The 15189-nt window shown below is 36.1% G+C and overlaps 2 protein-coding genes across 3 annotated transcripts in view; one reads left to right on the top strand and one right to left on the bottom strand.

Moving 5' to 3' along the window:
• The first annotated feature begins 9181 nt into the window (after positions 1–9181).
• LOC100370893 (uncharacterized) lies at positions 9182–11791 on the top strand. The gene is made up of 4 exons (XM_002731803.3): positions 9182–10196; positions 10509–10653; positions 11099–11240; positions 11541–11791. The coding sequence occupies exons 1-4, from the start codon at positions 9226–9228 to the stop codon at positions 11645–11647; spliced, it is 1365 nt and encodes a 454-aa protein (XP_002731849.1). The 5' UTR covers positions 9182–9225; the 3' UTR covers positions 11648–11791.
• A 1020-nt stretch (positions 11792–12811) lies between these two features.
• LOC144344844 (uncharacterized) overlaps positions 12812–15189 on the bottom strand; it is an 8886-nt gene continuing 6508 nt past the window's right edge. The window contains exon 4 of one of the 2 annotated variants that reach the window (XM_085492736.1): positions 12812–14040. In XM_085492736.1, the coding sequence (XP_085348862.1) occupies positions 13937–14040 (104 nt within the window). In that variant the 3' untranslated portion in view covers positions 12812–13936. Of the gene's footprint in view, positions 14041–15023 lie in introns of those variants that run through there. The other variant, XM_085492737.1, reaches the window with a different exon arrangement.

Here is a 15189-nt window from a genome sequence, read left to right as displayed (position 1 = left end):
AATATATTCTCATCTGTGTCAGTTGGTAATACATTTTCACCTGTGTGAATTGGTAATTCATTCTCATCTGTGTGAATGGATAATATATTCTCACCTGTGTGAATTGGTAATTCATTCTCATCTATGTGAATTGGTAATATATTCTCATCTGTGTAAGTTGGTAATATATTCCCACCTGTGTGAATTGGTAAGATATTCTCATCTGTGTGAATTGGTAATATATTCTCATCTGTGTAAGTTAGTAATACATTCTCGCCTGTGTGAATTGTTAATTCATTCTCATCTGTATGAATTGGTAATATATTCTCATCTGTGTGAATTGGTAATACATTCTCATCTGTGTTAATTGGTAATATATTCCCATCTGTGTGAATTGGCGATATATGCTCATCTGTGTGAATTGGTAATATATTCTCATCTGCGTGAATTGGTAATATATTCTCATCTGTATGAGTTGGTAATTCATTCCCATCTGTGTTAATTGGTAATATATTCCCATCTGTGTGAATTGGCGATATATGCTCATCTGTGTGAATTGGTAATATACTCTCACCTGTGTGAATTGGAAATTCATTCTCATCTGTGTGAATTGGTAATATATTCTCATCTGTGTAAGTTAGTAATACATTCTCATCTGTGTGAGTTGGCAGTACATTCTAATCTGCATGAGTTGGTAATACATTTTAATCTGTGAGAGTTGGCAATACATTCCCTACTGTGTTAATTGGTAATATATTCCCATCTGTGTGAATTGGCGATATATGCTCATCTGTGTGAATTGGTAATATATTCTCACCTGTGTGAATTGGTAATTCATTCTCATCTGTGTGAATTGGTAATACATTCTCATCTGTGTGAATTGGTAATACATTCTCATCTGTGTGAGTTGGTAATACATTCTCATCTGTGTGAATTGGTAATATATTCTCATCTGTGTGAGTTGGTAATACATTCTCATCTGTGTGAATTGGTAATATATTCTCATCTGTGAAAGTTGGTAATATATTCTCATCTGTGTGAGTTGGTAAAACATTCTCATCTGTGTGAATTGGTAATATATTCTCATCTGTGTGAGTTGGTAATACATTCTCATCTGTGTGAATTGGTAATACCTTCTCACCTGTATGAATTGGTAATACATTCTCATCTGTGCGAATTGGTAATACATTCTCATCTGTGTGAATTGGTAATACATTCTCATCTGTGTGAATTGGTAATATATTCTCATCTGTGTGAGTTGGTAATACATTCTCATCTGTGTGAATTGGTAATACCTTCTCACCTGTATGAATTGGTAATACATTCTCATCTGTGCGAATTGGTAATACATTCTCATCTGTGTGAATTGGTAATACATTCTCATCTGTGTGAATTGGTAATATATTCTCATCTGTGTGAGTTGGTAATACATTCTCATCTGTGTGAATTGGTAATATATTCTCATCTGTGTGAGTTGGTAATACATTCTCATCTGTGTGAATTGGTAATATATTCTCATCTGTGAAAGTTGGTAATATATTCTCATCTGTGTGAGTTGGTAAAACATTCTCATCTGTGTGAATTGGTAATACATCCTTAGCTGTGTGAGTTGGTAATACATTCTCATCTGTGTGAATTGGTAATACATTCTCACCTATATGAATTGGTAATTCATTCTCATCTGTGTGAATTGGAAATATATTCTCATCTGTGTAAGTTGGTAATACATTCTCAGTTGTGTGAGTTGGTAATACATCCTTAGCTGTGTGAGTTGGTAATACATTCTCATCTGTGTGAATTGGTAATACATTCTCATCTGTGTGAATTGGTAATATATTCTCATCTGCGTGAATTGGTAATACATTCTCACCTGTATGAATTGGTAATACATTCTCATCTGTGTGAATTGGTAATACATTCTCATCTGTTTGAATTGGTAATACCTTCTCATCTGCGTGAATTGGTAATATATTCTCATCTGTGTGAGTTGGTAATACATTCTCATCTGTGTGAATTGGTAATACATTCTCACCTGTAGGAATTGGTAATTCATTCTCATCTGTGTGAATTGGTAATATATTCTCATATGTGTAAGTTGGTAATACATTCTCAGTTGTGTGAGTTGGTAATACATCCTTAGCTGTGTGAGTTGGTAATACATTTTCAGCTGTGTAAGTTGGTGATACATTCTCATCTGTATGAGTTAGTAATACATTCTCAACTGTGTAAGTTGGTAATACATTCTCATCTGTGTGAATTGGTAATATATTCTCACCTGTGTGAATTGGTAATTTATTTTCATCTATGTGAATTGGTAATATATTCTCATCTGTGTCAGTTGGTAATACATTTTCACCTGTGTGAATTGGTAATTCATTCTCATCTGTGTGAATCGGTAATATATTCTCACCTGTGTGAATTGGTAATATATTCTCATCTGTGTGAATTGGTAATATATTCTCATCTGTGTAAGTTAGTAATACATTCTCGCCTGTGTGAATTGGTAATATATTCTCATCTGTGTGAGTTGGTAATACATTCTCATCTGTGTGAATTGGTAATACATTCTCACCTGTAGGAATTGGTAATTCATTCTCATCTGTGTGAATTGGTAATATATTCTCATCTGTGTAAGTTGGTAATACATTCTCAGTTGTGTGAGTTGGTAATACATCCTTAGCTGTGTGAGTTGGTAATACATTTTCAGCTGTGTAAGTTGGTGATACATTCTCATCTGTATGAGTTAGTAATACATTCTCAACTGTGTAAGTTGGTAATACATTCTCATCTGTGTGAATTGGTAATATATTCTCACCTGTGTGAATTGGTAATTTATTTTCATCTATGTGAATTGGTAATATATTCTCATCTGTGTCAGTTGGTAATACATTTTCACCTGTGTGAATTGGTAATTCATTCTCATCTGTGTGAATCGGTAATATATTCTCACCTGTGTGAATTGGTAATATATTCTCATCTGTGTGAATTGGTAATATATTCTCATCTGTGTAAGTTAGTAATACATTCTCGCCTGTGTGAATTGGTAATTCATTCTCATCTGTATGAATTGGTAATATATTCTCATCTGTGTGAATTGGTAATACATTCTCATCTGTGTGAGTTGGTATTATATTCCCATCTGTGTGAGTTGGTAATACATTCCCATCTGTGTTAATTGGTAATATATTCCCATCTGTGTGAATTGGCGATATATGCTCATCTGTGTGAATTGGTAATATATTCTCATCTGCGTGAATTGATAATATATTCTCTTCTGTATGAGTTGGTAATATATTCCCATCTGTGTGAGTTGGTAATTCATTCCCATCTGTGTTAATTGGTAATATATTCCCATCTGTGTGAATTGGCGATATATGCTCATCTGTGTGAATTGGTAATATACTCTCACCTGTGTGAATTGGAAATTCATTCTCATCTGTGTGAATTGGTAATATATTCTCATCTGTGTAAGTTGGTAATACATTCTCATCTGTGTGAGTTGGCAGTACATTCTAATCTGCATGAGTTGGTAATACATTTTAATCTGTGAGAGTTGACAATACATTCTCATCTGTGTGAGTTGGTAATACATTCTCATCTGTGTGAATTGGTAATATATTCCCATCTGTGTGAATTGGCGATATATGCTCATCTGTGTGAATTGGTAATATATTCTCATCTGCGTGAATTGATACTATATTCTCTTCTGTATGAGTTGGTAATATATTCCCATCTGTGTGAGTTGGTAATTCATTCCCATCTGTGTTAATTGGTAATATATTCCCATCTGTGTGAATTGGCGATATATGCTCATCTGTGTGAATTGGTAATATACTCTCACCTGTGTGAATTGGAAATTCATTCTCATCTGTGTGAATTGGTAATATATTCTCATCTGTGTAAGTTGGTAATACATTCTCATCTGTGTGAGTTGGCAGTACATTCTAATCTGCATGAGTTGGTAATACATTTTAATCTGTGAGAGTTGACAATACATTCTCATCTGTGTGAGTTGGTAATACATTCTCATCTGTGTGAGTTGGTAATACCTTCTCATCTGTGTGAATTGGTAATATATTCTCATCTGTATGAGTTGGTAATACATTCCCTACTGTGTTAATTGGTAATATATTCCCATCTGTGTGAATTGGCGATATATGCTCATCTGTGTGAATTGGTAATACATTCTCATCTGTGTAAGTTGGTAATTCATTCTCATCTGTGTGAATTGGTAATACATTCTCATCTGTGTAAGTTGGTAATTCATTCTCATCTGTGTGAATTGGTAATACATTCTCATCTGTGCGAATTGGTAATACATTCTCATCTGTGTGAATTGGTAATATATTCTCATCTGTGTAAGTTGGTAATACATTCTCATCTGTGTGAATTGGTAATACATTCCCATCTGTGTGAATTGATAATACATTCTTGTGTATATGAGTAAACTGTTTTTTACTGAGTAAAGAAGCTCTGAAATTCCAAGAAATACGTTACACTTTTGAGTAACAAATGTAACAAATTTGATTATTGTTTCGCTCATATTTAATATGTTGAGTTTCTACGAACGACCTAGAGGCAAAATTGACTACTTTGAGACGTTTTGAGCAGATTTAAATACTTTTAAATTGTTTCATTACATCTAGAGTGTGATTATCGTGTGATAAAAACGCTAATTTGGTTGAAAACTTAACAGTGTTCGTTAGATGAAAAAAGTACGCACGCGCCATGGATTTACTATACGTAAACTTCTATACGTATATGTTATTCGTGGCGCATGCGCACTTGACAATGTGCCTATACTATTGTTTTCATCAAGTTGTAATACGAAATACATCAAAAAACATTGTTGTCAATTGTTTCTTTTCACTCGTGTGACCTGGGTCAAGGTCAAAGGTGAGGACAATACATGGGAAGAGAAAGACACTCAAAGGCCCATATTTTCACCCGAAAATAAAATGTAGTGTTATTGCAAACAGCTTTATATTGTTTATGTTCTTTGCAGTATGTGTGTATATACATGTATAACTAGTGTTTGAGTCTACTCATGTGTGTATTTAATAATAATATACAATTGTATAATTGAGCAGATGAAAAATATTCAATTTGGTAAGCCTGCTAGATCTAATGAGTCAGAATTACTATTCACAAAAGCAACTAGAGATGCAGCAGTACAAGAAGTTGTTGAAAGTATGTCCATATCTTGTTCAAGGCAGCGAACATTCTACGTAAATCAATAGCATCATATTTATGTAATCCGTGGAAATTTGAAAGATCTCTAAAGGGAAAGATACTGAAGGTCACATGCAAATACAACTTTCCAGTTTTCTTCGTTGGGTTTTCGTAGGGCCAACAGCTATGATGAAAGACAATATACATGATGAAACAGTTAAGCAAAGTGTGGCAAACATTTCTGATATAATAATACACTCATTCAAGACAAACCGACAAACATCCTACAAGTCTAAGATGGATCAAGCTATATTCAGGGACAGGGGTGGTGAATTTCCCCTATAGCTTGCTGTGGATCCATCAGTCTACACGTAACTGAGGACTAGCGGAATTTATGCATGGTTTAGGGTTATCTGTTGATTACAGCCGTATCCTACGTTTGGAGACTCAACTAGCAGAATCTATTATCCAGAAATCACAAGATGGACTATACATTCCACCTGGTCTGAAAGAGGATGAGTTTCTGTTCTTTGCTATAGACAACATAGATTTCAGCGAAGAAAGAGCAGATGGTAAAAGAACCCTCCACTCAACTGCTACAGCAATCATCCAACGAAGTGAAGACAATGACATTACCCAAATCCACATTGCACCTGTAAAGTCAACAAGAAAGTCATTGAATCAAATAGTTGAACCCAAGCGCATTCCTTGTCACAAAAGCAAAACCGATGAGTAAAACATATGAGCAATACAGTGTGAATGCGAATAAAGCCTTGCTTGAGCATGCCAGATATTCAGATGTACAATGGCTTCTTGCAAAGTCATTAGTTCGTGCAAACAACAACAACAGCAGTAAGGATGGTGACCAATCGAGAGAACATATCCCTCCATGGGCAGCTTACAATTCCCTGATGACTGATGAAATACCAAGTACCAATGTGTATCCACTCCCACTGCTATCTGCCTCACATATTGACTGATCTTTTCTGCTGACAGTGTTGAAACAAGTGGAGAATATAAATACAGCAAGGTCACAAGACTGTCATTACTTTTGACATGCAGTTTTATCAACAGGCTAAACAAATGGAAATGACAAGGGACGACTTTTAAGTTCTTAAAAGAACAAATGGTATTGATGAAGCTTAGATAGAAACTGGCTTGTTTGGTTCCACCACAGTTAGGCATATCATTCAGTGTAAACATATGGAAAGATCATTAAATACTCACATCACAACAACACAAGCACTTTTTGATTTGTTCCTGAATAGCTTTCTTACAGGCAAGCCAAAACTCCGAGTCACTTGCATAGCCACTCAACTGAATCAAACCTGTGAAATGTCCCCAGATTAAGTCAAAAGTGTGCAACATCAAACATCATTGATCTTTCAACAGAACTTCTTTGAGCTCTAAGACGATTATATTACTTTGAAAGCAGATTCTCAACCAATGTTCAAAGTTGTATTTCATTACATAGAATTTGTAATGCTCCTTTTATCCTTTATACGAGCTACAAGACAATGATTATGAAAAATGCACCTTGATAGTCTGGAAGGATTAGCAAAGTACTGTTTTTGCATATGACATACTTAATTATAACAGAAATGAAATCCCTGGAACAAAGTGACCCTGAAGTTTGGAAAGAGTTCATGACATGGAATTTTGTAGTGAATACCATTCTGCTCCATTGGTGCCGATCATGCAATTGAGCATGTGAACAGAGCAATGAAGGTCTTGGGTGGTCTTGTTGAGATTACTCTAAATGAAAGTGCTCGTGCTAGATTCTTTATTAGCACGGCTAAAAGAAGAGGCAAATGAAATAGCCGGCATGAACTGTCTCCCAAAATCATTGTAAGGCAAGGGACTCAAATGAAGAAACTTACTGAAGTGTTCAAGACAAACATTAACCCATTCTAATATGAAGGTGATACTTTAGTGAACATTATCACTAATACCCTGATGTCACCAAAAGTAAAACAAAACCTGTGTAATCAAAACACCATTGGTGAAGATAGCTATAATAAATTTGTGAAAGAACGCATAATTAAAGGAGAAGTTAACCTTTGGTCGCCAATGAAGAAAGTAAAACTTCAAACATAGAAGACCTCTGCAAAATCAGTTACACAGAAAATGGGTGACAAGGTGATAGAAGTGAATGTTCTTGAATCACTTAGACATTATGAATTCTCTCCCATTGCAAGAGCTTTATTTGATTGTACAGGAAAACTACTACATTGTACAGACAAAAGTAAGCTAATGTCTGATGCAGTTAAGCGAGGCTCAACAAAATTGGTCATTCAGTCTCCAGACACTGATGTATTTATCCTTGACATCCACAGGTTCCCAATGCTTAGTGATGAAACATGCTTTGTGACTGGTGCAGGTTCATTACATCGGGTAATTCCATTAATGCCAATATATCAAGCGCTTGGTGAGAGAAAAACTGCAGTACTACCAGGCTTTCATGCTTTTACTGGTGCTGACCAACCTGGTCGTTTTGCGGGAAAAAGGGAAGATTAGCTGCTGCAAAGTATTTAAGAATGCAAATGATAGTATAATAGATGCATTTGCTGATCTGGGCAAACATGAATTGATGGAGTAATAAATGCCCTTGAGAAGTATCTGTGCCAACTCTATGAACCTTGAACATCTGTTGTAGACATTGCAGTACAAAGGTGGAATCTTTTCAGTCAGATACAATAGATACAGATACAAGTAGAAGCAGAGAGAGTGCTACCAACTAAAGGAAGTCTTTTGCAGGTAATACTCAGGGCACACTATCAAACAATGATATTGAAAATGACTTCCATTCTTCAAATAAAATACTTGATTCCGACGAGAATGAAGATGCAATAATTTAGAAAACATTATATTATCATCCTTTGATACATTGATGATTAAAATTAGATTGTAGATTTTGTACTTCACTTTGGCGTAAGTTAGTAAGTAGGCAACATTTTTAAATTATAGGCAGTGCTGTGTTACTAATCCTTTTTACTATATCGAGTCTGTGACCATGACAACATTATGGTTTAATAATTATTCATAAAAACCTTAGTTTTACGATACTGGAGTATGGACATAGCAAATTCACTGATAATCAAGATTCAACTTTTTGTAACCTGTAAATTTAGTGGCACAATAACTTAAAGCAACTATGTTTAATCCTAAAAAGTGCCACTAAAATCACATTTATTACTATTATTTTCAGTTAATCTACAATGGGAAGATATTAATTCAAAATAGTTGCTCATAACATACTGATATATCGATTGAAGAATCATCTCGATTGGAGCATTTTTATAAAATTGACCTTCAAATGACCTATAATAGTTTATCAATATTGTTGTGCCATGGTTATCAACAGTTCTGTGATTTAATAAAACTTCTATAAATGTTTATAAATGATGATATAGATATATATTTATAGTGCCAGTACATTGATCAGATGTCATTAAATAATTTTCAACAACTCATGGTAATGACCTGTAATGGCCAATAGTATTGTTCTGTCAGGTCATGTTCATGAATATCTCTTTAAAGTAATGTTATATATATCCACAGTAAATGTTATTTTACTATTTTACCTGATATCAGGAGTTGGTTTTTATAAAAATATTATCTATTTAGCACCACAATCATTTAAAATGTATTACTTTTACTGGTTGACCTTGAAAAAAATGAAGGAAAAAATTGTTAACAATGTTTACTAATGAAGTATGCAATGAAGGTCGTCAACTCACGAGATGACATTTTGTCTCTGGACTGATTGGTACCTCAAACGCTGATTGGACTAATTTGAAAATATGAGCTCGTGCCAGTTTGAATTTGTCCCGTGGATTGTAACTGGTCCACTTGTATTTTATTCTACTTTGATCTTTACCCGCACTGTGAACGCATTACACCCACACAGGTAATTTGTTTTCGCACAATTTGCCAAACAAAAAAAATACATTGTGTGTCCAAATGTCGACTGACGTCCATAGCGCAACAGCTGTTCTTGGCGGATTACTCGAATAACTGATAAGTCCGCGTTAAACTGGCAAACACTCATTGCTTCCGGGGCGAGGACGAGAGATGACACTTTGCCAGGTTTTCCCAGCGAGAACAAGGCGAAAATATCGCAATATCGTATGTGTGTTGCTTTTTTACACGTGTGTCATCAACGCTGTGTGGTACTGCGTTTTGTCAGAGTTGTGGAACCGGGAGGAAGTCAAAAAATTGGCTCTACGGGAACTCCGTCGATCTAAGGGTATTCTTTACACGGAATCAATAAAGGACCATCCCGTGGACTATTTCATCCACGGAAAGACGCCAAACTCGTCCGGCATTAAAGTCCAAATTGCGCTTGAAACGTCCGTACAGCAGACTAAATATCTGGTTCCGATCTTGCTGGGGAATCAGGGACCAAACAATCAAATGCAAAGCCTGAAGCTCTCAGCTGTCATCGCGGCACACCGCGACAGGACGTTGGTTAGGACACCCTTCTTTGGGCATTTCTCGCAAGACGAGTACAGCGTGAGAAATTTCAACGAAACTCTGGATGTTAGGTTGTTTAATAAGCTCACCCCTACAGAGAGCATTGAGGATTTTTACAGGAACTGTGGCGGGAAAATCGATGTTGTGTTCAGCGGTGTTAACTGGAGCAGTAGCATTACACAGAATACTTATAACAAAACTATGACATATGTGAATACGAAAATGAAAATCTGGTCGGAAATTACGGGTATTGACGTCCCCGACATGTTGAACGAGCCTGATAGGGTCATTGACCTTCCAGATAATATCCCCGATGGATACCACCCTCTCAGAACACTCATTGACACCACCGACATTTTTAAAAGCGACTCAAAGTGTGTCGGTATCGCCTACCCCTATGGAATGCTGGGAAGGTTCTACTACCATGACTACGTCAGCGTCCTCTCCAAATACGTCACTCGCCCACCAGACATCAGGCGTGCCACCAGTAGATTTATGCGAACTGTTTTACACAACAAACAATTTCTCGGATTCCATTGGAGGTATAACAAAGAATGGACGTCACAATGGTGAGTAAATTGACTGAACTTATCAAACAAACAAACACATGTATGAAATACACCACCTGTTGCAGACGACAATGAATTGGTTTATAAAAGTGGATTATCTCCTGACGTCACGCTTTTATCGGCAAAGTAGCCGCATTCAGCAATCAACAACTCTTTAATACGTCATTAAATCTAATTGACAATTTGCCCACGTCACAGAAACAGTTGCTTTAGTTGAAATCATGAATGAAACAATTTATTGACTTGACAGCTGTCAGAAAGTTTGAATTTTAACGGATTATTATTCGTAACAATCATATTTTTCTTGGTCAGGTGTCACAGAAATACTGAAAACGCAAAGCAAAAATGTCGTCTGCTGGACCAGACTTCTAATGACGTCATTATAAAGAGCGTGCAAAGTATCGTGGACGAATTCAACCTGGAAGCAGTGTACCTTGCAACACCACTCGGCGCTAATGTAAGTTTAAGTCTAGACAAGACATCGGGAGAGGATTCATAATAGTTATACATTGTTCTCTTGTTTCGTGACACCTATTAACCAGTTACCCAATCAGGAAACACCTTGTTCGCTTACCCGTACCTGTAAATCACTCCGGTGATGACGGTTCTTTTTCCGATGACTGGTGGGAAAATCATTTTTAGTAATTTAGTTATTGGCCAACTATTACAAAATTTCATACGATGAGTTCGAAATGTCATGCTTATATTTCAGTGTTCCCCCTAAACGAAAACGGTATTCGTTCGATGAAATAATGAACTACCCAAGAGCGCATGCGCTTGAACTAATGGTACGTACCATTAATTCTAAGTGTACGCGCGCACACACCCTAGTTATCTATATTCTATAAAGAGAAGTACCAAGTTCATATACCGAATACTTAAAATAAAATTTTTGTTTGCAGGACCCACTTGTCAACGACCTTCTTACAAAGGTGCCAAATCTATATACAAAGGAGGATCTGTTCGATTCCAACATGAACGAACTGAATACATTAAAACACAATAGCTACCGTTTATCTTTAGTGGAGCAAGAACTTTGCAAACGTATGTATCATTATTGTTTTATACTATATAACTAATTTTTAAATATTTATTTTTGTATTTCGACATAATTGCATGTACTAATATTCAATGCACTCAGATGTTGTAGAGAGGCCGAAAGTGAGACAATTAAATGTCTTCAACTGTGAGTCCCATACGACGTTTACAACACGTATAAAATACTTAAAAGTTTAAATGAGTTTTCGAACGCCCGCTGCGTAACGACAGTGCCACCTACTAAGTAAATTAATTGTCAACGCAACATAACGCATTACTTTAAGTTCCTTTGTATGTTTCTTACAGAATCCACCGTGTTTCTTGCAAGTAGGCTGTCTTCGTGGTCTGATATTGTCGCTGAAGACAGAAATCGTCGGCAGGTGATGTATGTGCCGGATGTGCTGAAAACCTAGCAACAGCGCCCCACACGACGTAGATTGGTGTTATGTTGCAACATAATACGATTAGCGACATTCCATGATCGTGAAGTCTTGTGTATATAGTTTTTTTTTAATAAAATAAAAACGCAAAAAATGAAGTAATGAATATTACAATAATTTTGTGTGTACGCGTTTTTTTTCAATGTGACATATGGACTCGCGATGAGTTGAGGGCGCTATGAAGTGCCTCGTTCGAGATCATACTGTAAAGATGGTTAGACGCTGGTTCCCGGCGTCCATTGCGAATAATACGCAAGACCATGGAAGGCTCTTTTTACCTTCCATGGCAAGACGCACGTAACTAGCGGTAACTGATCCTACCAGAATTCCCACACTATGTCACGTGACTAAGTGTCGTAATTTTAAAATATATTTCAATTTACGTCCAACGTAAACTGCATTAACGCCTTGGCCATTCAATATGAGATGATTTTAGCATTTCTAATAATTTATGAGTATAGCTGACGTCAGTAACCAAGACAAAATGAACATGATAACTTGATTGACCAATCAGAATGCAGGACTATAACAAGTTGATTAGTGTTCCGTCACACTTAAGGTGAAGATGCAGGTGAGTTATTTTAAATTAAATAGCTTCAAATTTAACATTCCCGGACGGTGAGGTGGCGTGTTTCTAAACAAAAAAGAGCGTACGTGCCTGAATGGATGCAAGTAGTGCCGTTCGAAGATTCAAAGAAGCAGCTAAGTTTGGCGGTGTGGTCGTTCGTCGTTTAGACTGGTATAAAATTTCTCAAAAACATTTTTAATGACGGACTCTTACAGATCATTAGAACATTGACGCTGTGGGGCTGTCCTATCATCCATTTACAAAACGATAGAAGCGCTTTCGTTTTCGCTAGAGGGCGCGGATAGGTGTGCTGATGCTTGTTTCAATAACTCTAACGTAATGTTACAATATGATTGTTTGTGTGGTATCATACTAAGCGATAGTTATAATAATAATAATAATAATAATAATAATAATAATAATAATAATAATAATAATAATTAAAATTGCAATGGATCAATAATACAAAATTTCGTTGAAAATAAACAAAACTGGATGAGACGTGCGGGCGTTTATCACCGAACCATTCATCATTGTTCCCAACAATAAGTAGATTTTGTACTTCGAACTGAACATTTAAAATATTAATTTATATCGCATCTGTATCAGTTTACCATAATATAAATAGTTTCTACATGCACCATCTGGAGGGGACATGCACTGTAATTCACCGTGACATAAATGCATGAAATAAAACACATATTTATATATTCAAGGTTTCGAGTAAATAAACCTAGTATAATTTAGGTAGAGACGGTGAATGATAAACAATGATGTAGACACTTTAATTATCGTTTTTTTAACTTTGGTTTTGAATACAGTCGAATAAATACCGTTAAGGTGTACGTTGAATTGAAAGAGTAATATAAATTAAAGCTGGAGGGTCGTCACCTGCGCACGCGCACACGCACGTCCCAAGCGACGATAACAACACACGCTAAAAACGCAAAGTCTCATGGACATACGATTGTTTATAAACAATGACACGCTATGGCCATCTGACACGTGCGCAGGTGACGACTCCCCCACTTTAAGCGTACATATCTATAATTCAACACCATCATACGCTTCAATTTTACGGTGTTCGGTGTTCTTACTAACATTCAATATCGAACAAAATCTAAATGGTAAATTAAAACATCGAACACAAACAAGAAAATCATTTTAAAATACATGTTTCCTCACCGGAGGTTTATCTCCAAACTAATAAACTACTGTATTTACGGGTTTCCGGTGCGCGTGATATTCTGTCCGATCACGTTTTTAACTTATAGGCTCGTTCGAGGTTGGGTCTTTAACGCTCACATTTACTGCCTCGTGCTCACAGACAAATGAGTCTTGTTTCAAATTAAACATTCACCTGCCGTGTAGTTGTGTGATGTTTGTTTGAAGAATGATTCAGTAAATATAGCTACGACTTGCTACAACGAGACAGCAGATTGTATTCCGTACTAGGACAAAATACCACGTGACACTAGAACCTAGAAGTCGTCTTTTGGATATTGGGAGAACGAATATTTTTTTTTTTCAAAACACTGATCTGATAATTAATAAATATGCACATGGGCGGAAGTCTTTCCAGTTAATAAAATGCATTGTTGGTAACCATTTATCGAAGATTTGCATGCAGTGTATCCAACTATGCTGACCTGGTGATATTTTGTCTTTCAACAGTGCTGTGCGGTGAGGGGCATCTATTTCAGAATATCTGGTATGTACAGATTCTGTTTCTTTAGTCTGTCCTCGGAAACAATGTCCGTCCATGACGAATGTCTGCTTCCTATAAATAGTGTCGACTCTGTAACAAAACGAAAGTTAAAGTAAAATTGTTGTCAATTAGAGCGTGACATAACGTGAATATGGACAATAATCAAATTTTTAATTTTTTTGTTTACTTTTAAAGTTGTACTTTGAGATTTATCCTACAGTTTTATTCGGGGTTTTAGTCAAATATTATAGTTAATACTTCATTGAACGGAATGCGGCAAATATACGCGCTGATTTTCGGTCACACGAGCTTTTCGGCTTCCTATGTGATTGTTTAGTTAGAATATAGTTCCGTTCGCCGTGATTGGATTCACAAAACATCGTCTATTTTTTGAACTACAGTGTTGTATCGATTGTCTGTGAATGCATAATAAAACGATGGCAATTATCGAAGTTGATCAACAGAGTTTTACTTCGCTCTTTGTCATGTTTATGTACGAAATGCTTCGTCATATTCTGTTTAATTTCTATTAATTTTTCAAAGTTCATGAATAAACTGTTATGTTAACATTGAAATTTATTCGAAATATTTCGGCACAGATGTGGATTCAGTTGCGATTGTAACAACAATTTTGGGAAAGATTTTTTTTAATTTATAGCTCAAAAATGTAAGGATGGACTCTCGTGAAATTGTCGGAAGGTGTCGCCATAGATACGGACAGATCAATGACAATTCAGCAGAGATTAAGAATTAGTTGTCGTGGAAGCAACCATTCCGGATTTGGATTTTCAGAAAATTTCCAAGTCAGGTTGTATTTGATGCGACGAAGAATGAATCAAATGTTGATAGAGATACAGATCTGATTGTCATGGAAACAGCAATTCAAGTAATGATGATTTGTGTATATTTCCAAATACTGAGTGTATGTTTTCAAGTTCAAGGAATCCAATAATGTAGATAAAATGAATGTAGGAACTGTGATAGGTATTTTTGATGGTTAAAAACCTTTCACTTAGGTAACCGGGATTCGGTCGTTTCCACGCTAGGCTGACAAAAGACACACACAAGCTCCATTCATGTTCCGAACGATTCTCCGCTAAGTCCCTGGTTTTCACCCGAGACAGCATTAAATCACTCTTTATTTCTTGTCACTCCTTAACCAATTACAATCAGTATAAGAGACTCCAAGGCCTTGCCTTCAAACAAACAACCAATCACATGAAAGTTTTACACATCATA

Source organism: Saccoglossus kowalevskii, chromosome 18 (genome assembly GCF_978046115.1).
Source record: "Saccoglossus kowalevskii chromosome 18, keSacKowa6.1, whole genome shotgun sequence".
NCBI lineage: Eukaryota > Metazoa > Hemichordata > Enteropneusta > Harrimaniidae > Saccoglossus > Saccoglossus kowalevskii.
This window is presented reverse-complemented; position numbering and strand designations above follow the sequence as displayed.